The sequence below is a fragment of the Ciconia boyciana genome, chromosome 4, assembly GCF_034638445.1.
Source record: "Ciconia boyciana chromosome 4, ASM3463844v1, whole genome shotgun sequence".
NCBI classification, from domain to species: Eukaryota; Metazoa; Chordata; class Aves; order Ciconiiformes; family Ciconiidae; genus Ciconia; species Ciconia boyciana.
In genome coordinates, this window is record NC_132937.1 from 64,244,645 (window position 1) to 64,262,563 (window position 17,919).

The 17,919-nt window shown below is 34.2% G+C and overlaps 1 protein-coding gene across 1 annotated transcript in view; it reads right to left on the reverse strand.

Moving 5' to 3' along the window:
* Positions 1 to 17,919, reverse strand: part of CNTNAP4 (contactin associated protein family member 4) — a 237,999-nt gene that overhangs the window by 20,827 nt on the left and 199,253 nt on the right. The window contains exons 15-17 of the mRNA XM_072859037.1: positions 16,910 to 17,037; positions 7,385 to 7,555; positions 2,156 to 2,374 (exon numbers count right to left, since the gene is read on the reverse strand). Coding sequence (XP_072715138.1) covers positions 2,156 to 2,374; positions 7,385 to 7,555; positions 16,910 to 17,037 — 518 coding nt within the window. The remainder of the gene's footprint in view (positions 1 to 2,155; positions 2,375 to 7,384; positions 7,556 to 16,909; positions 17,038 to 17,919) is intronic.

Here is a 17,919-nt window from a genome sequence, read left to right on the forward strand (position 1 = left end):
CATGACAGTATTGCAGTTGCAGAAACAGATTACCCAAAATAACTTGCTATAGTCATAGCAAATCCTCACAAATTATATTCAGGAAATGCATGACACAAATGATTCAAATGAATCACTATCATTTGTCATGTCACATTTCAAAAACACTGTTTTGACTGAATAAAATTAAACAAATGCCATTTTTATCAGTTCTGCTCTAAATTATTTCAAAATAATTGTACAAACTCATAAGGGATTTCAAGGTACATGGTACTATAGTGAATGTTATTTCATTTTAATCCCAGGATCTTCAAGAATTTTCAGAGAGGAAAAAAACCCACAGCACTAGAAGTAAAACAGCAGAATCACTGTTCTAATACAATTATTCACCTGAACATTATCTGAAGAAAACAAGCTAGACACCTTGCTTATAGATAAGTCAAAACAGTTTTTAAATTGTCAGCTCCATACAGGAGATGGATGTATACAAATGTACTAGAATTTGCCAAATTATTTGACCAAAAAAATCACTCTCCTCAATGGCCATTTACTTCATTAAAAAATTGCCAGAAAGTGCAACCATCAATACCGGTTAGTACAGTATTAGATTGTTTGGGAGAAAGGTTAGAAGAACTAGAGATCCATTAATTGTCAAAATTACTAGAAAACTGTTTAAACTTGATATTACCATAAACACCTGTAGAATTAGACTGTTTCTTAGTCTTGCTTCATAGATCAGACCTTGCAAATTCAAACTGATCCAATTTCAACTGTTTATATAATAGTAGTTATATGGTAAGTCAAGTCAGAGGACAGCAATGTAATTTATTGTAGTATAGTAAACAGAAATTTCCTAGTCCTTCCATTAATAGTTCTAGCCCATTACTGTGAATATAAACTAATTTTAAGATTTCTAACTCCACTATAGCTAATTTCTTGGATATCTTCTTTGTTATAGAAAACTCCTTTATGCTTTTAATAAAAATATAAAATTCTCCAGTGGTTGGTCTAGTCTCTATCTTCTACCCTTGATGCCTTTTGAGGCACAGGTCAGAATTCCGATCCCAGCATACCAGGGTTCCCACTCCATTTAATTTTTTCCTAAGGATTCACAGTTTCTGTAGCTACAGTTTCAGAACACTATTCCCCTTAAATGCACTCCTCCCCAGCACACAGTAAATAAAACATACATTCATTTAGTATGATGTGTCCCACAGCAGATCTACGTAAAGATCTGTTTAAAAGTAGGACAGACTTTACATGCTTTTATACAGTATACCATACATATACACCAGACACTTATAAATTCATAATATGGCAATATTACAGTAAGAAAACTACCATGTGCATAACACATAACTCTATATAGCTCTGTGTAATAGATAAATAAACATTGATTAATTTTTTGTTATTCCATTTCTGCTTTTCCAGTATTTTCTCTAAATACATTAATGTGATATTTGTTAAAGTACAAAGGCAGACATATTCAGGTAAACTTCCTTTTAAGCTTTCACAGTTTAGACAGAACCAACCATAGATCTGGATTTTTCCTGCTTGTGTGAAATCGAAGAATAGTTCCTTTCTCTTGTTTCCAATACTAAGTAAACAGAGTAATTATTTCATTAAATATGTTAGCAAAGGGCAGAATGGTTTGGGTTGGAAGGGGCCTTTAAAGACCATCTAGTCCAACCTTCCTGCCATAAGTAGGGACATCTTTCATTAGATCAGCTTGCTCAAAGCCCTGTCCAACCTGACCTTAAATACTTCCAATGATGGGACATTTACAACTTTTCTGAGCAACATTAGAAGTTGTGGATGAAAAGAGACAACAAAATTTCCTTGAAATTACAGAAATAACACATCTTCCTTCAGCAGATGACATCCTCTCGAAAAAACAGCGCAAATGGAGATCCTTTAGTTGTTCTTAAAACAAAACACAAAAGAAGAAAACTTTGTTTGAAATCCTGTCCAGCAGTAACTATAGGCTAAGGAACTGTATTTGTAATCTCAAAATTGAGCTACACCTCCATGGATTTTTCATAAAGGCTCTCATCTCATCATACAAACTGTTTTCAAAAGACCCAGTTGCCATCTTTTTTCTTACTTTTTTTTTTTCCTTTTCTTTTCATATTTTCATGATGATAACTAGGAAAGATTCTGTTAAATGAGTGCATACCTACAAAAAGCTGGCTGTTGAGCTGCAACCGAATATGCCCATCAGGTGGAGCACTGTGAGACCTTAGAGGAAGCTGATCTACTTGTAAGGATGCCTCTTTGATGTTTCGTTCAGCTTTCACATAATGCCACTGGTTGTTATTTAAGGAAGTGAGTGATTGCACTGAAACTTCGCTAGGTCCATTTCCAACATCGAATGAAAAAATCACTTCAGATGGAGCTGGAAAGAAGACAGTAATAAAGGACATTTAAATCATTTCATAGTTAGTTGTGTCACAAAAACATTAAGTGGCAGAACACGTTACTTTAAGGTCTAGCCTACTGTTTCATTGGATAAGACTGATTGTTTTAGGGGAAAAGTTTACTTCAGGAGGCCTGTTCTCAAAGTTCATTCTTCAGACTCACCAACAGTGAGAACAATGACTTGTCAACAGCATGGATATCAAACTGTTTGTGGACCCCTAGAGAGCGTAGTAGTCAAGAAACAGTGAAATGTTCTAGCTTTATTATTTTCAGTTTGGATAAAGAGCATTTCTTGCTGACATGCTAATTGATTACCATTGTTAACTGTATTTAAATTATCACCATTATAAACCAGTCAACATCTTCTACTGTCTATTTGCCTTTGTTATTTATTCACACAATCTCTACAAATAATAGAGGGTAAATTTTGATTTAGTTTATAATACTGTGTATACAATGCATTAAATTGAGTCATTCCCTAAGCAACTTTCACATTACATAGTTTTATAGTTTGCTTATAAAATCATAACTGAATCTTTGCAGGTCAAAATAATAAGATGAGGAATATGCCAGAAATTGAAGATCCGAAAATTATTAATATTCTCTCTGAAACTGTTTCTTTCACATATCCAAGGACAATCGTGTATGAAAATAAGTAACCCCTAAACAAGGGATTACCAGCATTTTGAATTATTAAGGATTTGATTAAAGGATTAGAGGTCTGAGAAGATTCCATGAATCCAAGAGAAATGTTCCCATTTATGTCACTGGACTCTGAGAGAAAAGCAAAACAATTAGAAGTAGTCAAGGGAAATAAATCAGCTTCAAACAACATTTTCAAAGATTAATTTACTGAATAAAAAAAAAAATCAATGGAATATTTTTATTTTCTTTCACTTTTTAAAGAGACATTAGACTTTTTATAACATTTAGATCCACTTTGGCCAACCTTTAGACTGAGTAATGCCACATGCTTGCAATCCCTTAAGCCCCGAATCTGATTTTTATAAAGTATTTTTCTATAACAGTTGAACCTGAGGGAGAAAACCAAAATGACAAATACACAAAGTATTTTAATTTCCAAATAAAATAAGGCATAATGTGCAGTCTATTTTTAAACAGAACACCTTTTGTAATACATGATCTCTTTTGCTTAAAAATCAACAGTGTTTTATGCAATGATAAGAAATAACTGATGTCTAAAACCAGTTCCTCAGTAAAATGAATTTTAGGATAAATTTGTTTCATCTGGATGAAGTTGAGAGCTCAGTCTCCCCTTATTGAAGTGTAAAACAAAAAAAACCAACCACACAGTAGGGAAACAAAAACAACAGAAACTCCATGTGATCAGGTAAAGATAATTTCTGTTGAATGTTACCTTCTGTAGGGAGGTCTTTGTAATCCTCTGGATACTGTTGGAGTGAAGCCTGAAAACACAAATTCTGCTTTGAACTCACTGAATGTGCCTATTAAATAGCATATCAGAATGACAGATCTGATAAATAATGTTACTGTTTAGATTTTAAAGGCAAGAAAACACATAATAAAGATTTTGAAATAACCAATGAAGTAATGAATTATGTTAGTACCACTAAAAAAGTAATATAGTCTTGAAAAAAGGGAACCAGTCCCAGAGGTTCCAGAGATGAAGGCCCAGATAGCAATGATGATCATATGGTCATCCGCTGGAGTGTCTGAAGACTGACCAGAATATGTCAGAAAAAGTGAAAAATATAATCAGTTAACATTCTATAATATTTTAAATAATTCTGTTAAAACCAGCTACACTGCAAATTTGGAAGAAATTTGGCATTTATAAGCACAGTGGTCAAACCAACTGTGTAAGGTATGCCACAGGACATGGAGAGATGCTGACTGAGTTCTAAAATTTGTCCTCGTGTGACACAGGACTGAGGCAAAGACCACTTTTGTCATTTTCTGGACAGCAGGGGAGGGTATGTCCAGGAGTTCTCTTCTGGTGCAAAAATACTTTGTGGGCCCTACCTACCTTGGTGTTACTCAAATATTTTCCAAACATCGCAGGGACTCTTGTGGCCCTAATGCATTCAGACATAGGCAAAGCACAGCTATAGATTGGCAAAGTGGAGCAGCAGATGCAGTTGATGGTAATCATGGAGAGTGGTCAGTGGCTAGCTGTGGCTAAAATGGCTAACAGAAAGCACAGTCATCAAGAACCATTCAGAGTATCGAGGTTGAGCATCACATGCAGAAGCAGAAAGTTATTACCAAGTAATATGCTACAGAATACAAAACCCAAGCACTTTCCATAAACGAAGCAACTGAATTCCACTCATCCTGGACAGTAAATTGCGAATTTGAGCAGATGAAGGCCAACAGCAACTGTATATTGGACTCTTCAGAACTATTTCCAAAGCAACCGCAGAAGACCATCCAAATTAATACACCTTAGTGTTCCTAACCCTACTTCAAATTTCTGTTTAACTCATTGCTTTTAAATAGGAAATAATCCTTCAGTGTGCACTCAGATAGTATAAGATAGTTACCTAGACTTTTGGCTAGAGGATGTAACCTGCAGTCATATAAGTATTTAATAGAGTGTACTATTCAGAGTTGAATCAGTCTTGTTGCTTTCAGACACTACTTCTGCAGAAGATTACAGAAACTCAGACAAAAATTCCAAGACATGAGTTCCTCTGTGAGAGGAATCCTGAAATACAGTTAGGATGCACACCTCCATTTTTGCAATAGCTTTCTGGAATATTATACACAGATGGACTGCAGTGTTTATAACTACATAAAACCAACCAAACAGCACTCAACTTCACATTTCCTATTAGGATTCTTGACCTGACACTTCTGCTTTGGCAAAGTTAGACTTAAAGTTATAAAGATCATTACGTCATAAATAAAAGAATTAGATATAAAACTTGAGACCAATCAATAAAGGGCTAAGAAAGATCATTGTGTTCACAAGTATGGAATGCCAAATGTTAGTGACATAATGAGTTTTAAATCATTTCTAACACGTCCTCATCTTAAACACTGACACCTGACATTTTCATTATTGTTATTTATTATTACACAAATCAAAAAAAGACATTGATTTATGTGGAACTATTAATAGAATATCAAGTGTAGGTTGGTGATTTATGTTCAAATCTATTATAAAAGAGTATATGATGATGAAACCTAAATGATCCTACACAATATGAAATGTTCAAGGTGATTTTTTTTTTTTTTTTTTTTTGGAAAAGAAAGGTACTTGTGATGGAAATGTATATTGCTCATTTCTGACTGATACTACCCTCAGTGCAAATACACAGTTCTGGCTCCAGTGCAAACAATCCTACCTATGACAGAAAAAATAATAGGTCTGTCTATTCAAAGAATTAGGATGTTTCTGGAAGTTAAGACATATCTCTACATGCTACACAATAATGAGATAAACTTTGTTTTTTTTTAAAAGCTGAAAATACAGACCAATTCAGTCTTTCACTTTCTCTCATGCCTCACTAGTCACGAGTCATATAAAAATGAGAAGTATACAGTAGTCTGGAAGCTTATGAATGAATAGGACAAGTGACATGAGTTTGTCTGCATATTATTATTCTGAAGAAAGAGTTATGCTCTTCTGCCAACTGTCTGAATAAATTTAGTTCTCAGAAGCATTCCTTTAATCCTTCCATGATTTAACTGTTTATTTGGAAAAAGAAAAATAATTTATCACACAAGAAAATCATCATTGCTTCAGAGATTCTCCACTGAAGTGCTGAGCCAGTACATTTTCTGTATTACATGACACAGGTTATAACGCTACTGTTTTCACCTGTTCACAGAACTTTAACAGAAGGCAGTTCATGCTCTTGATAAACATGGCAAAACCACTGTTGAAAACAGAGTATCTTTCAAATATAGAACTACAGTTTGCAATAACGTAAACCAAATTGATTAAGCATTCCACAATATTCTATAATTAAACTGCCTACAGAAGAACACAGTAGGTGTTTTCCTGTTTGTTTCGATAACCTAAGACATTAACATTTGCAAAAAAACAAGCAAGCAGAATATTTTCGTTTTTAATAAAGATACATTAACGTTTCTATAATAATATTTTGCCTTATATGATATATATTTTATATATACATTTATTTGTATTCTTCATTGGAAAATACTTGAGTGTGATAACACAATGTATTTGTAAAAAAATGAGGAACTGTCTAATCCCAAGGTAAAAGGAGTTCTAAAGAACCCTCAGAGGCACCTGTCAAGTATAAGACTCTTTAACTGATGTGCCATTTCAAATGAATCCAAAAGTTTAAAAAAAAAAAAACTTAATCCTTTTAAATATTCTCCCTTTTAATAATGAACAATGTAAGACTAAAAAATTAGGTCAACTAAGATAAAACTTTCATTCTACATCAGTTGCCTTACTGAATTTAGTGAGACATTTAATTTTCTCATGTGCAACAAAAATTTATTCATGTGTAAAAGTCTAAAGATTTGGGTATGTATAAAGAAAATAATAAAAAAAACCCCCAAAAATAACGATGTGAAAGTGAGACTAAGCTAGGATACTCTGCCACAGAAGGTCTGAGTCACACTTTGTGACTGAGTGAATCTCCCAGCAGCCACATGTAATGCCTCGCCTTAAAATTTGGAGGGCGAGAATTTGGTGGCAGGGATGCAGTAAGCAAGGGAAGAAGGAACAGTCTAAGCAGTCAGGGGCCAATTTCTGTGCTCTTAGGTTAAGAACACTCTGAGGCAGAAATTATCTTTGAGTGGATATTTGTATAGTCTCAGTGCTGGGATTTGGGGGGGAATGATAAAGTAGTAGTGATAGTAATAGTAGCAGTAACAGTAATAAAGCTAGAGAACAGTTCTAAAATATTCTAAAATTTAATTTAATTCTAATTTAGTGCAACTGAAACCTGCTATAATAATAATAATAATAATAATAATAATAATAATAATAATAATAATAACAACCATCAGTCATGTTACTTACAGGATAACTCTATCCTTATGAAGTCTTGAATTCCCAGGTTTTCTAAAAATACTCCTGAGGAAGCAGTAGTTTTAAAGAAAAATGAGACATCTGCACTGAGCTCTCCATGGAAGGTGGGGAAATGCAGGTAGGATGCCTCTGTGTTGAAGGATGCTGAATTCCAAAATGTTCCTGGTTGTCAAAATGAAAGATTAAGTGAAAGATACAGTGTTATCTAATATTACCAGTACAAGTTTTATAATGGGATTAAACAAAGGAAAGCACCCAGGTCTAGGAAGGGGTTGTAATGTTCAGAGTCTAACTTCCACAGAAGCCTCCAGCTTAGTCTATAAAACAAAAAGTGGGGGTTCTTGGAGACACAGAAAAATGATTCAGCAAGAGAAATTAAGGTGATCAGTTCAGAAAACCAAAACCCAATTAATGGGAAATAAAATGCCTGGCATTTCAGCTAGACAGTCCAGTTAGGGCCTGACATATCCTTTTATGAAGCAAATAAACATAGCAGCTTTGAATGAAGTACTATACCTACATTAGCCAGTATAAACAATAACTATGATAGTTGTTATGTATATTTCTCACATAACAAGGAAAAGAGTTTTGTTAGTATTGTAGTCCAGTGAAGTTTTACCAGATATGACAAAGAAGGTAGGATACAGCTCCTAGTAATTACTGTGGAAGGAATAAATAAATAAATAAATTATGAAGGTATCATCTCCTTTAGTTGACTGCAGTTTAGAAAGGTATATGCATTCTTACTTACATGATAAATCCAATGTAAGTCAGTTTTACTCAAAAAAAGGTTACAAGATCAAACACATTTTGTTGGTTTGGTTTTTCTTTAAGCTGGCATTTAATCATAATTTGTTAGATTTTGTTCTTGATTATTGAAAAGCTTATGTAAAATCTTGAATAACATCCTCTTCTGATAAGAACATAATCTGCGTTTATGGTGTTCAACTATAAGTACCTTGTTATTATCGCTGAATTCTTACAGATGTATCTGTATTTCTTTATTAAACAATATTGCTTTCTAAATCAAATGAGGCATTCAATATCTTCCTATCTAATTGAACAAGGCCATTGCACATTCTCCTGATAATGCTGTCATCTGGGTCTAAAGCAAAACTATGATCTTTGCTCCAGACACTCTTGGTTTTGGGGAGGGAGAGAGAAGAAAAAATTTGCAAATTTCTCTCTTATCTGCAAAATCAAAGCCTATGATACAGTGTACATAGAGGGCAGGTCCACAGCCCAATGAACTAAAATCAAAGTCCATTCACTCATTCCTCCTGACTTTTTAGCAGAGTTTTAATCAGGGTTCGGATCCCACACCTAGAAAAACAGCATGGCAGGATATTCATATGTATTCTGGCAATGGCTTGCTGCGACACTCGCCACTTGGGAGTACTGCCAGCCATCACAAGTTAGAGCAGCCATCAGGACAACTTTTACATGATAGGGCAGAGCTGTGAACAGATGGCTTAGGCTGGGAAAAGAAAGCGTAGCTTTGCACCTCACTCTTCTGTGCTGCCTGATGAGTTCCTTGGAGTTATCATAGTGTGAAAAGTGCCGTCAGCCGAAGGCAGCGGCCTTACATATTGGGATCAATTTTAAGCCCGTGTTCCTCAACTGTTTCAGGTCATGGCTCCCACAGAGCAAACTTCACCACAGTTATGACTCAAGTATATAACAGCTATTTAAAAAACAATGGGCTGGCTGTTACCAGTAATTCAAACACAATAGGAAGTTTAATACTAGTAATTTATACAAAATTGTCAAAACATTGCTAGTAATTAGAAGAGAGACAATAGTGGCAGTAACAGTCCAGTAGAGTAATGATACAATTAGCTTCAATGAAGCATTTGAATGATCTTTGTAAATCAGAATGGAGTCCTTGGGGGAGGACAGGGAAGTTCTATTCCTCCTTTCTTAATTTCCTGCCTTCTCTTACCTAGCTGTTCTTTTACTCAGCTCTGAAAATTGTGTGGTTTATGAATGTTAAGCTACTGTATCAATAAAATGAGTTGAATATAGATCTAGCAAAAGTATATTACAAAGCATCTTATGCTGTTGTAAATCAGGGTGGGAAAAGAATTTCTTCACTTTACAGTATTTGGCTCACAGTGTCCTATTTAGTTTTCTGGAACCACTAAACAACATGTAGTTAGGAAATCAATAATATTTAGTATTTTATCTGAGTAGTAAGACTGCAGTATTCCTATGAGTAAAAAAAGAAGATCCTGTTTGTTATAAATAAAACAGCAGCATATTTATATTGCAAAATTTACTTTAGTTTTTGGCATATATCAACTACTCTTACCAACCTGGAATTTTAGAGTGAAATAGGGAAAAATGAGAACAAGACAGATAAATTAGCCATTCTAATGTTGCAAAGATAATAAAAGTGACTCTCAAAACAACTGTGCTATTACAAATTGTAGCACTCTTCAAGTTTTTAATCAAAACTGAAATCTGTTCTTTATTTGTATCAATTTTTGATATCTCTAAGTGTTGCATCATTCATTCTTTCATTGTAAAACTCCAAGAGGGATAGTGAGTGCTGAGGCAGAGAAAATAAAGATCTTATGTTGCCAAACAATATTTTCTGTATGTATTTTTTTGACTAGTCTTCCCTCTCCCCCCAAAAAACCAAATGTCTAATTGACATGACATAAAATACTACTCATCTCTTATGGATTGACATAGCTAAGGCATGCTGCTGTTAATCTGGAGGTGCTAGTTGTGTTCTCAAAGCAGCTGCAGTCTTTATGAAGATGACTTTTAATGTGCCTTCCATCTTTCCCATATTCTCCATCTTAGAGGGATTTTGTGAAACACTTCAAAGGTACTGAGAGAGCTTCCAGCAGAGAGTGCTCTTCTTTGTAAGAGCCAGCTTCTGGTCTCTGGTAGATAGACAGGATCTTTGAATTTCACTGGAATGTCACTGTGATCAGATTATAAGTGCACAGTAGTAGTAATGTAGAAGGTTAATACTCTAGAAAGCATGCTAATTGTAAATTGTAGATCCTATTAGTCTGTCTGATCTACACTACTGGGTTATCTGATCTTAGGTAAACTACCAGTAGATGATCAGGATTTTGCCTGTTGTCTTTGATCTGCTCCTCCCTGTCTGGGCTCTTAAACTGGTCTTTACATTATGTCATCATCTATTGTTTGTATCCTAATGATTTTGTCTGTTTGGTTTGGGTTTTTTGTTTTGTTTTGTTTTGGGTTGTGTGTGTGGGTTGCTTTGCTTTACTCCTGTGCAAAACCAAACAGGAAAATCATCACTACCTATTACATTTTAGTTACATCTATTTCTTTCCATGTTTGCCCAATATTTCTGTCAGTTTTGCTACATGCAAAAATTTCCCTTCGTCCAGCACAGCAGAGAGGAGGCCAAAATTACTGAGAAGTGTGCAAATTGCTTCTTCTAAAGCTATTGTCCTAACGTTATGAAGTCTGACCAGCTGGCAACTGTTTGCCTCTGAGAATTTGTGGAGTTCAGCTGCCCCATCTGTATCACTACTTCCAGCTCCACTACATTGCAGCTTATTATAAGATTCACAGATTAAAAGACCAGAAGGGAAAACTGTGATCATCTACTTCAACCTCGAATATGCCACAGTCTGTACAAATTCCCTGAATAAATTCTTGTTTGAAAAAGAGCATTTATTCTAGGAAAAATATTCAATCAATTCAATTAAAAATTGTCTATTTATGGAAAATTCATAAATGCTCTTACTGTCAATTTGTATATATATTTATATATGCACACACACTCAGGCCATTGGCCTAGCTTAAAATCCCAACCACTGGATCTTTTTCTGATTTTCTCGCCTGCTTTCAACAACATTATTTGAAAGTTCTTACTCTATGAAACTCTATTTAAATTGAGCATATCACCTCAGATTTTGCCTGAGTTAAGCAAACAGATTAAGCTTAAGAGGCTTTCACTAAAAATTACATCTCTTAACTTCTTTAATGCAATCCTTTAACCTTACATCCTTTTCATATAGTGAAAGCTGTAACCTGTAACCTGTAAACTTCTTGATTATGCAGGAAGCAGTAAAGAGGATCAAAATAATGTTGATTAGATTGAGATTAGGACAAAAATAAATTAATATTGTAACGCTAAATAAAAGGAAGAAGTGAACACTCAGTATACTGTTCCATCTGTTATTAACAAAGACATGCCCTGTTGTCTCAGGCTACTGCAGATAGATGAAACAGATTTTTTTGGCTAAACTTAGAAATTTACAGTGCTGCTTTAGTGAAGGTATCACTTATGATCAGTTAATACAGTTGATCTCTAAAACTATTATGTCCAAAGCTCACACTAGTTTTTTTGTTTTAAATGTCAAACTGGGAACTTACATTGAATGGATTATCTGCTCGCATTTACCTGCTTGTACTATCATTTTGCAGTTGAATTTGTACATTTCTTTTTTTTTTTTTAATTCAATCAAGTATGTGACACTCCGTCAAATATCTTACTAGACTCCAAGTATCTCACCTCACCAGTATTGCCTTTACCAGGACTGAAGTCCCTCAAAAGTCTGGCCAAATTTACTTTATATAAACTCATGCTGAATTATACATTATCTTTACATTGCATTGCATTATCCTTATGTTATGTTTTATTCAATTAAGATCTATATCGTCAATTTTATTTTTGGGCCAAGAATCAGTCTGATGCTGACAAATTATAATTACCCATTTATGACACATAATTTTGGCACATTAGCTTTCTTTCAGTGTTCTGGATATATTTCTATGTTCTAATACTTACTGGAACTTCATAGTAAAAAATCGGAGTATTTCCAGTGAGTTATTGCAAGGAAAACAAACAAAAAAACCCCTTGAATGGTGTCTTTTTTTAAAAGTCCACTCATACTAACTGACTCTTTTTATTAGAATTTAATCAACATCTGGCTTTTTCTTGAATAATTACAAAAATAATGGAGATTACTCTTTAATTAAAACCATAGTATTTCTATCTATTAATGGCCCAAAGGTTTCTTTTGTCCTCGTATGCTTCAAAATCTTTCCTGTTAGCCTACTCAGTTGATATAGGTTAATTTGATTCTTAACTTTCATTATATTTAGATGTATTTTTCCATCTGACACCAGAAGTGCTGGCATACAATTTATTAGACATATTGTATTGTACAGCAGAAAAGGGAATATAGAAATGAATTGGTAATATATTTTAAAGGTGTCAGAAACAGGTGAGTGCTACTCATATGTATAGAGCTGAGTGTCACCAAATCCTACGGCCTAATTTCTCTAAATGGCCATATTCCTCTAGAATATCATTACTACTTTCATTGCACTTTGGCATTTTAGAAATATAGATAGTTGACTAACATCACAAATGCTGAGAAAAATCATTAATATCTGAATGGAACTTTATACATAAAAAGAACTATAGTGGTATTGGTTTTGCTATTATTTTTCTTTTATTACGATACTCTTTCCTGCTTTGCTCTAGCAAATATGGTTTGGTTTTCTATAAATAACACACTTCAGTGAAGAGAGTCATTCCATAAAACCTAACATAAAGAAAGCAAGTACAGTAACACAATGTTAAATAAAAGAGTGAAAATAAAAAATGTGCCATGAAGACTAGGTAACTTCTGCTGGACTGCATTTGAATTATGATACATGACTTCTTAGAAGTACCTAATGAAGTAACTCTAACTTGGAAACTTAGTCAAGGGAGTGCATGGTTTATGACAATTCAATTTAATGAACTATTTATGGGTATACTTTATTTTGCTGTGGGCAAAAATGATTATTTTTATCTCTAAGTAGATGTCCTAGAAGGAATAGATTATTGATGCAATGAGAATTTATGATCTTTTGGGTTTGAATCATTTAATGAAGTACTAAGTGTATCACAAATACAAGTAAACCTTCTCCTCCACATTTACATATGGTATGCCAGAGAGTTGTTCTGAAGAACTTATGTCCTTAAGAAAGAACAAAAACCATGTTTAATAACAGGATATCCCCTATGAAGTCGAATTGTATAATTTAGTTTTAGAGAGTGACAGAAAAAGAAATAAGCAATAATCTCTCTGGAGAGTACTCAAGTCATACTTGTGAATCCAATAATATCTATTTTTCCTTGTTTGACGGTACTTCTGAGAAATGGGTGTTTGCTACTAGATCTTTTTTTGTGTTCTCCACCTATCCAAAGGTGCAGAAGAAAAGAAATATAATTAAAAGTGCATTTAATTAGACCCTCATGGGTTTCTGCAGCCTCAGATTAGAAAAAATCTTAATAACGGTCTGCTTCCCTCCTGCAGCTTCAAAGTGCTACTAAGAAGTAATTGTTGATCTTACAAGAGAGTTTAGACTTACTTCATCAGTTTTGTCTAGTGTGAAATTTAATACGTAGAACTCAGAAACTACTACAACTCATGGCTTTTTACATTTTCTGGAAAACTGAACTTTAAAGAAAATTTTCATTATAAAAACCCCTGCTGATACATAAAGACCATTGCAAAAATTGTAGTAAATCATACATTTGGTCATTTCCAGTATAATGATTAAAATAATGGAATAGAATGGAATATTTATTGTAATATATAATATAATTATGTTTTATATGAGAAAATATATTGATATAATTTAATACAATATCAAATATATTATATATCATTTATTATATATGATATACCCTATATTATGTGTTATTATACTATAAAAATATAGAATAACACAGTATGACAATTATATGATATAGGTAATATATGTGACACATTATATAAAGTATATGATACAGACTATATAACATATTATATGATACTTCATATTTATATATTTTATTATATATTATCATACAATTAATATTTTACTCAACACCTTGCACTTTGGTTTTGTGTCAAAATTCTATGATTTTACATTATTTTTTCCTTCAGAAATTCTGTATTGTTTTCTCAAATTTTAGTCCCTACTTCCCTAAAAGCATGCCATCTCTTAGTATCTTTGTCTTTATGATGTAAATGGCTGAGAAAAAATTGCATTACTGCTCTTATTAAATAACCGAAGTGAATGTTCCTTTCCAAGGTTTTTGCTGTATTATTACCATTAAGTGGTTATATTCTGAAAGGTCTTTTCACTGAGATTATTTCAGTCCCAAATTGCTTCTTTCTGAAGTCAAATTTTATAATGTTGTCTGACATTATGAAAATATTTCTCTGACATTCAGCCTCTGACTTTTTGTGCTTGTCCTCATGATATTTTAGAGTTCTCTGTTGCAGCTTGTCTAGAAATCCTGTGATCATTTAGCATCAGCATGAAATTTTGCAGCAATTCAATCACTCAGACTAAGCAAACATCACATAAAGGCAGGGAGGTCAATGGGTGTCAGAACTGTCTGTATGTTTTAATGATTCACCCGGGGAAGCTAGTTGGCTTCCATGTTTTAAGATTTGTGATAATTGGGGTCAGGTTATATAATTAATAGTAGTTGGGAACTTGGTGAGTGGTGAATTTGAAATTCGCCCCACTTATTAGTACTACACAAGCTGTAAATACTTCTGTTTCATCGCTGTCATTGTGTCTGGTTTCATTGTCCCTGGCCACAATGGAGGCCTGCTGCATCATAGGCTGTATGAACATAGCCAGTCAATTGAGGGAGGTGGTTATCCCCCTCTACTCAACACTTGTAAGACAACATCTACATACCACCTGCAATTTTAGGCCCTCCAGTACAGGAAAACCATTGATAAACAGGACTGAGTATGGGGGAGGCCGTCAGGATGTTCAGGTCTGGAGTACTTTTCCTGCCCTTCAGACTGAGGGAACAGGGCTGGTTCAGCCTGGAGGAGGGACAGCTTTGTGGGGGACCTGACAGCAGTCCCCAAAACCTTAGGGGAAATCATCAAGAAGATGGAGCCAGGCTCCTTGCATCGGCGTAAGGTGTGAGTATCAAAGGCAATGGGGATAAGTTGAAACAGCAGAGTTTCAGGCTTGATCTAAGCAAAAAGAAATTCTCAATTAGGACAGTCAAGCAGCGGAGCAGGCTGCCCAGAGAAGCAGTGCAGGCTCTATCCTTGGGGGCTTCAAGCCCCAATTTGACAAAGCCCTGACAAACCTGGTCTGAGCTCACGGTTGATCGCGCTGTAAACAGGAGACCTCCTTAGGTGCCTTCCACTCCGAATTATACCATAATCCTATGTCATAACCCCATGATTTACCAGTTCTTTGATAGATAAGATAAATGATCAGCTCGCAATCGGACATCAAACAAGTAAAAAGGAAGCACACAACAGGTTTGTTTTCGTGTCTTATAAATTTTCATAAGAAAATTAGAAAGCACTGCTGTAACACACATCTGTTAACAAATCTTCTAGACATAATTACCCTGACAAGTCACAGGAATGAAAGCAGAGATGACATAAAAATAAATATATGCTAATTTATATTTATTTATCTGTGCAGTCTCCGGAGTGAGCCTAAAAGTACAGATCGCTTCTTCTTTACTGATATTCACTTCCTTTTATTCATAAAGGCTGAAGAAATTTGAGAAACAGACACAACATCATATGATGAAGGAGGAAAATCACATAATGAATAAAAATATTAATTTGTAATTATTTGAAACAATAGTGAAGTTCATGAAAACTCATAAGATAACATTTGATGTAAAGAAATTAAGTTTATTAAATATTTTAATCCCTTAATCAACTGTAGATAAAATCCATTCAACACTTCAGTTAAGATCCTTAGGGTGATCTATAGCATTGCTTCTCCTGACTTTTGTTTACAAAGAGCAGCAGCCCTAGAATTTTGGGCAACAGTTTACTATTGAACATAAACCAAATCTGTTTTCTTTGCCAATGAAGAAGGAAATTAATGAAATCAGAAATGTCACCACAAATCTTCAATAAGGTATCAGTTTTGCTCCAGTTGTCTCATTACCTTTAAATGATTTCTTCACACATTATATTTTTGTCGTTACTACATACATATTCAGGATGTACAAGCTTTATGTTTTGAATTACTGTATAACTTTCTAAATTTTAAATTCTTATGTGGAGTTCAAATTTTGCTCATAGATATTGCATATACTGGATTAATCTCCTGTAGTATAGTTTTCCTATTTGCACAAGTACTCAGAGGAGTTAACATGCATAAGGATTGGTGATGGAGGCATGCATGTCTAGTGAAGGGTATGTTTCACCCAAGGTATGGTAACCCTTCATGTAATCTTTTATTCATAACTTTAATTCGAATTGCATAAAACCACTGGATTTTGTACTCAAAATATCTGTTTGAAAACTATACTATTTCTGTCTTCACTATTGATGTGTATCATCAAAAATATATCTTTATAATTGTACCCTGGTTTGCACTGGAGCATGGCATTTTGTCTTTTTCTTTTCTAATTACTAGAAAAGCTGGATAAAATTTTTACACAAGTGTATTTTAGGCTGTTTAGCAAATAACATTTAAAATGTATTGCAGTCAAAACCCATTGTTGCTTAGCAAAACTCTGTAGTTGTTACTTACTGTCACCATGGCAAAGCAAAGGCCCCAGTTTGTAAGCTGCTTCAGAATTTGGTCTGTCAGTATCTGTGATCACAATTTCAGTTACTGGTAGATGCTCCTTGTAGGAGAGGAATCCAGTATCATTTGTCCTGAAAAGGTAAAATGAAAGCCACAGCTCTCCTAAACGTTTCTGATGATAAACATTTAATTATCATTCACACATTGCTGGAGACAAGGAAAGAATTAAATTCTGAAAAAAAGTGCTGCGTAACTCTATAGGTAGTACAAGTAACTGTGAATACAAACATATGCTTTGGTATTGATATTGTGATAATTTGACAGGATTTAAATAATTTCATGGGAAGTTGGCAGTTTTATGGTTGTGCTTGTCTGCATAAGCATGAGAAAACTTTTTTACATAAATGGCTATCTAATTGGATGCCTAAGCTACTGTATTTGCCCATGTCAGCAATTTTATGTTGCTGAGGACATTCTGTATCTATAATGGCCTGTCTTTTCCTTATGGAATATTAAATGGCTTGGTATAACTTTCAAATAAGTCTAACTTTTTTTTCCTTTTTCACCTTGACAAAAGTTAAAAAAAAATCAAATAGAAAAATATAAAGTCATGCTGAATGTACAGGAAAAGCAGCACATGCTACAAATAAGTAACTCGCAGAAAACGAAATATGCAGCCTAGCACTCAGAGCACACACCCAGTACTTGTAATCTTAGACCAAATTCCTTGTTTAAAATCTTTGTTAACTTAGTGTCAGAACCGAATTTCTAAATTTCATAAACACCAGTTTTGACCCTAAAATTGCTTCCCCTGAACCCATGGAAATATTCAATCGCTCAGAACCATTCTGGAAAATTCAATCTGTCCGTTCAATCCATTTATAGCTGAATCTTCCCTTTAATGGGCAAAGCAAATAGCTCAGAGACAACAGTACAAACTCAGAGAGGGGAGGCAATATGGAACTCACACTGCTCAGAGATTAATGACACACACACTTCAGCAATCAAGCCAC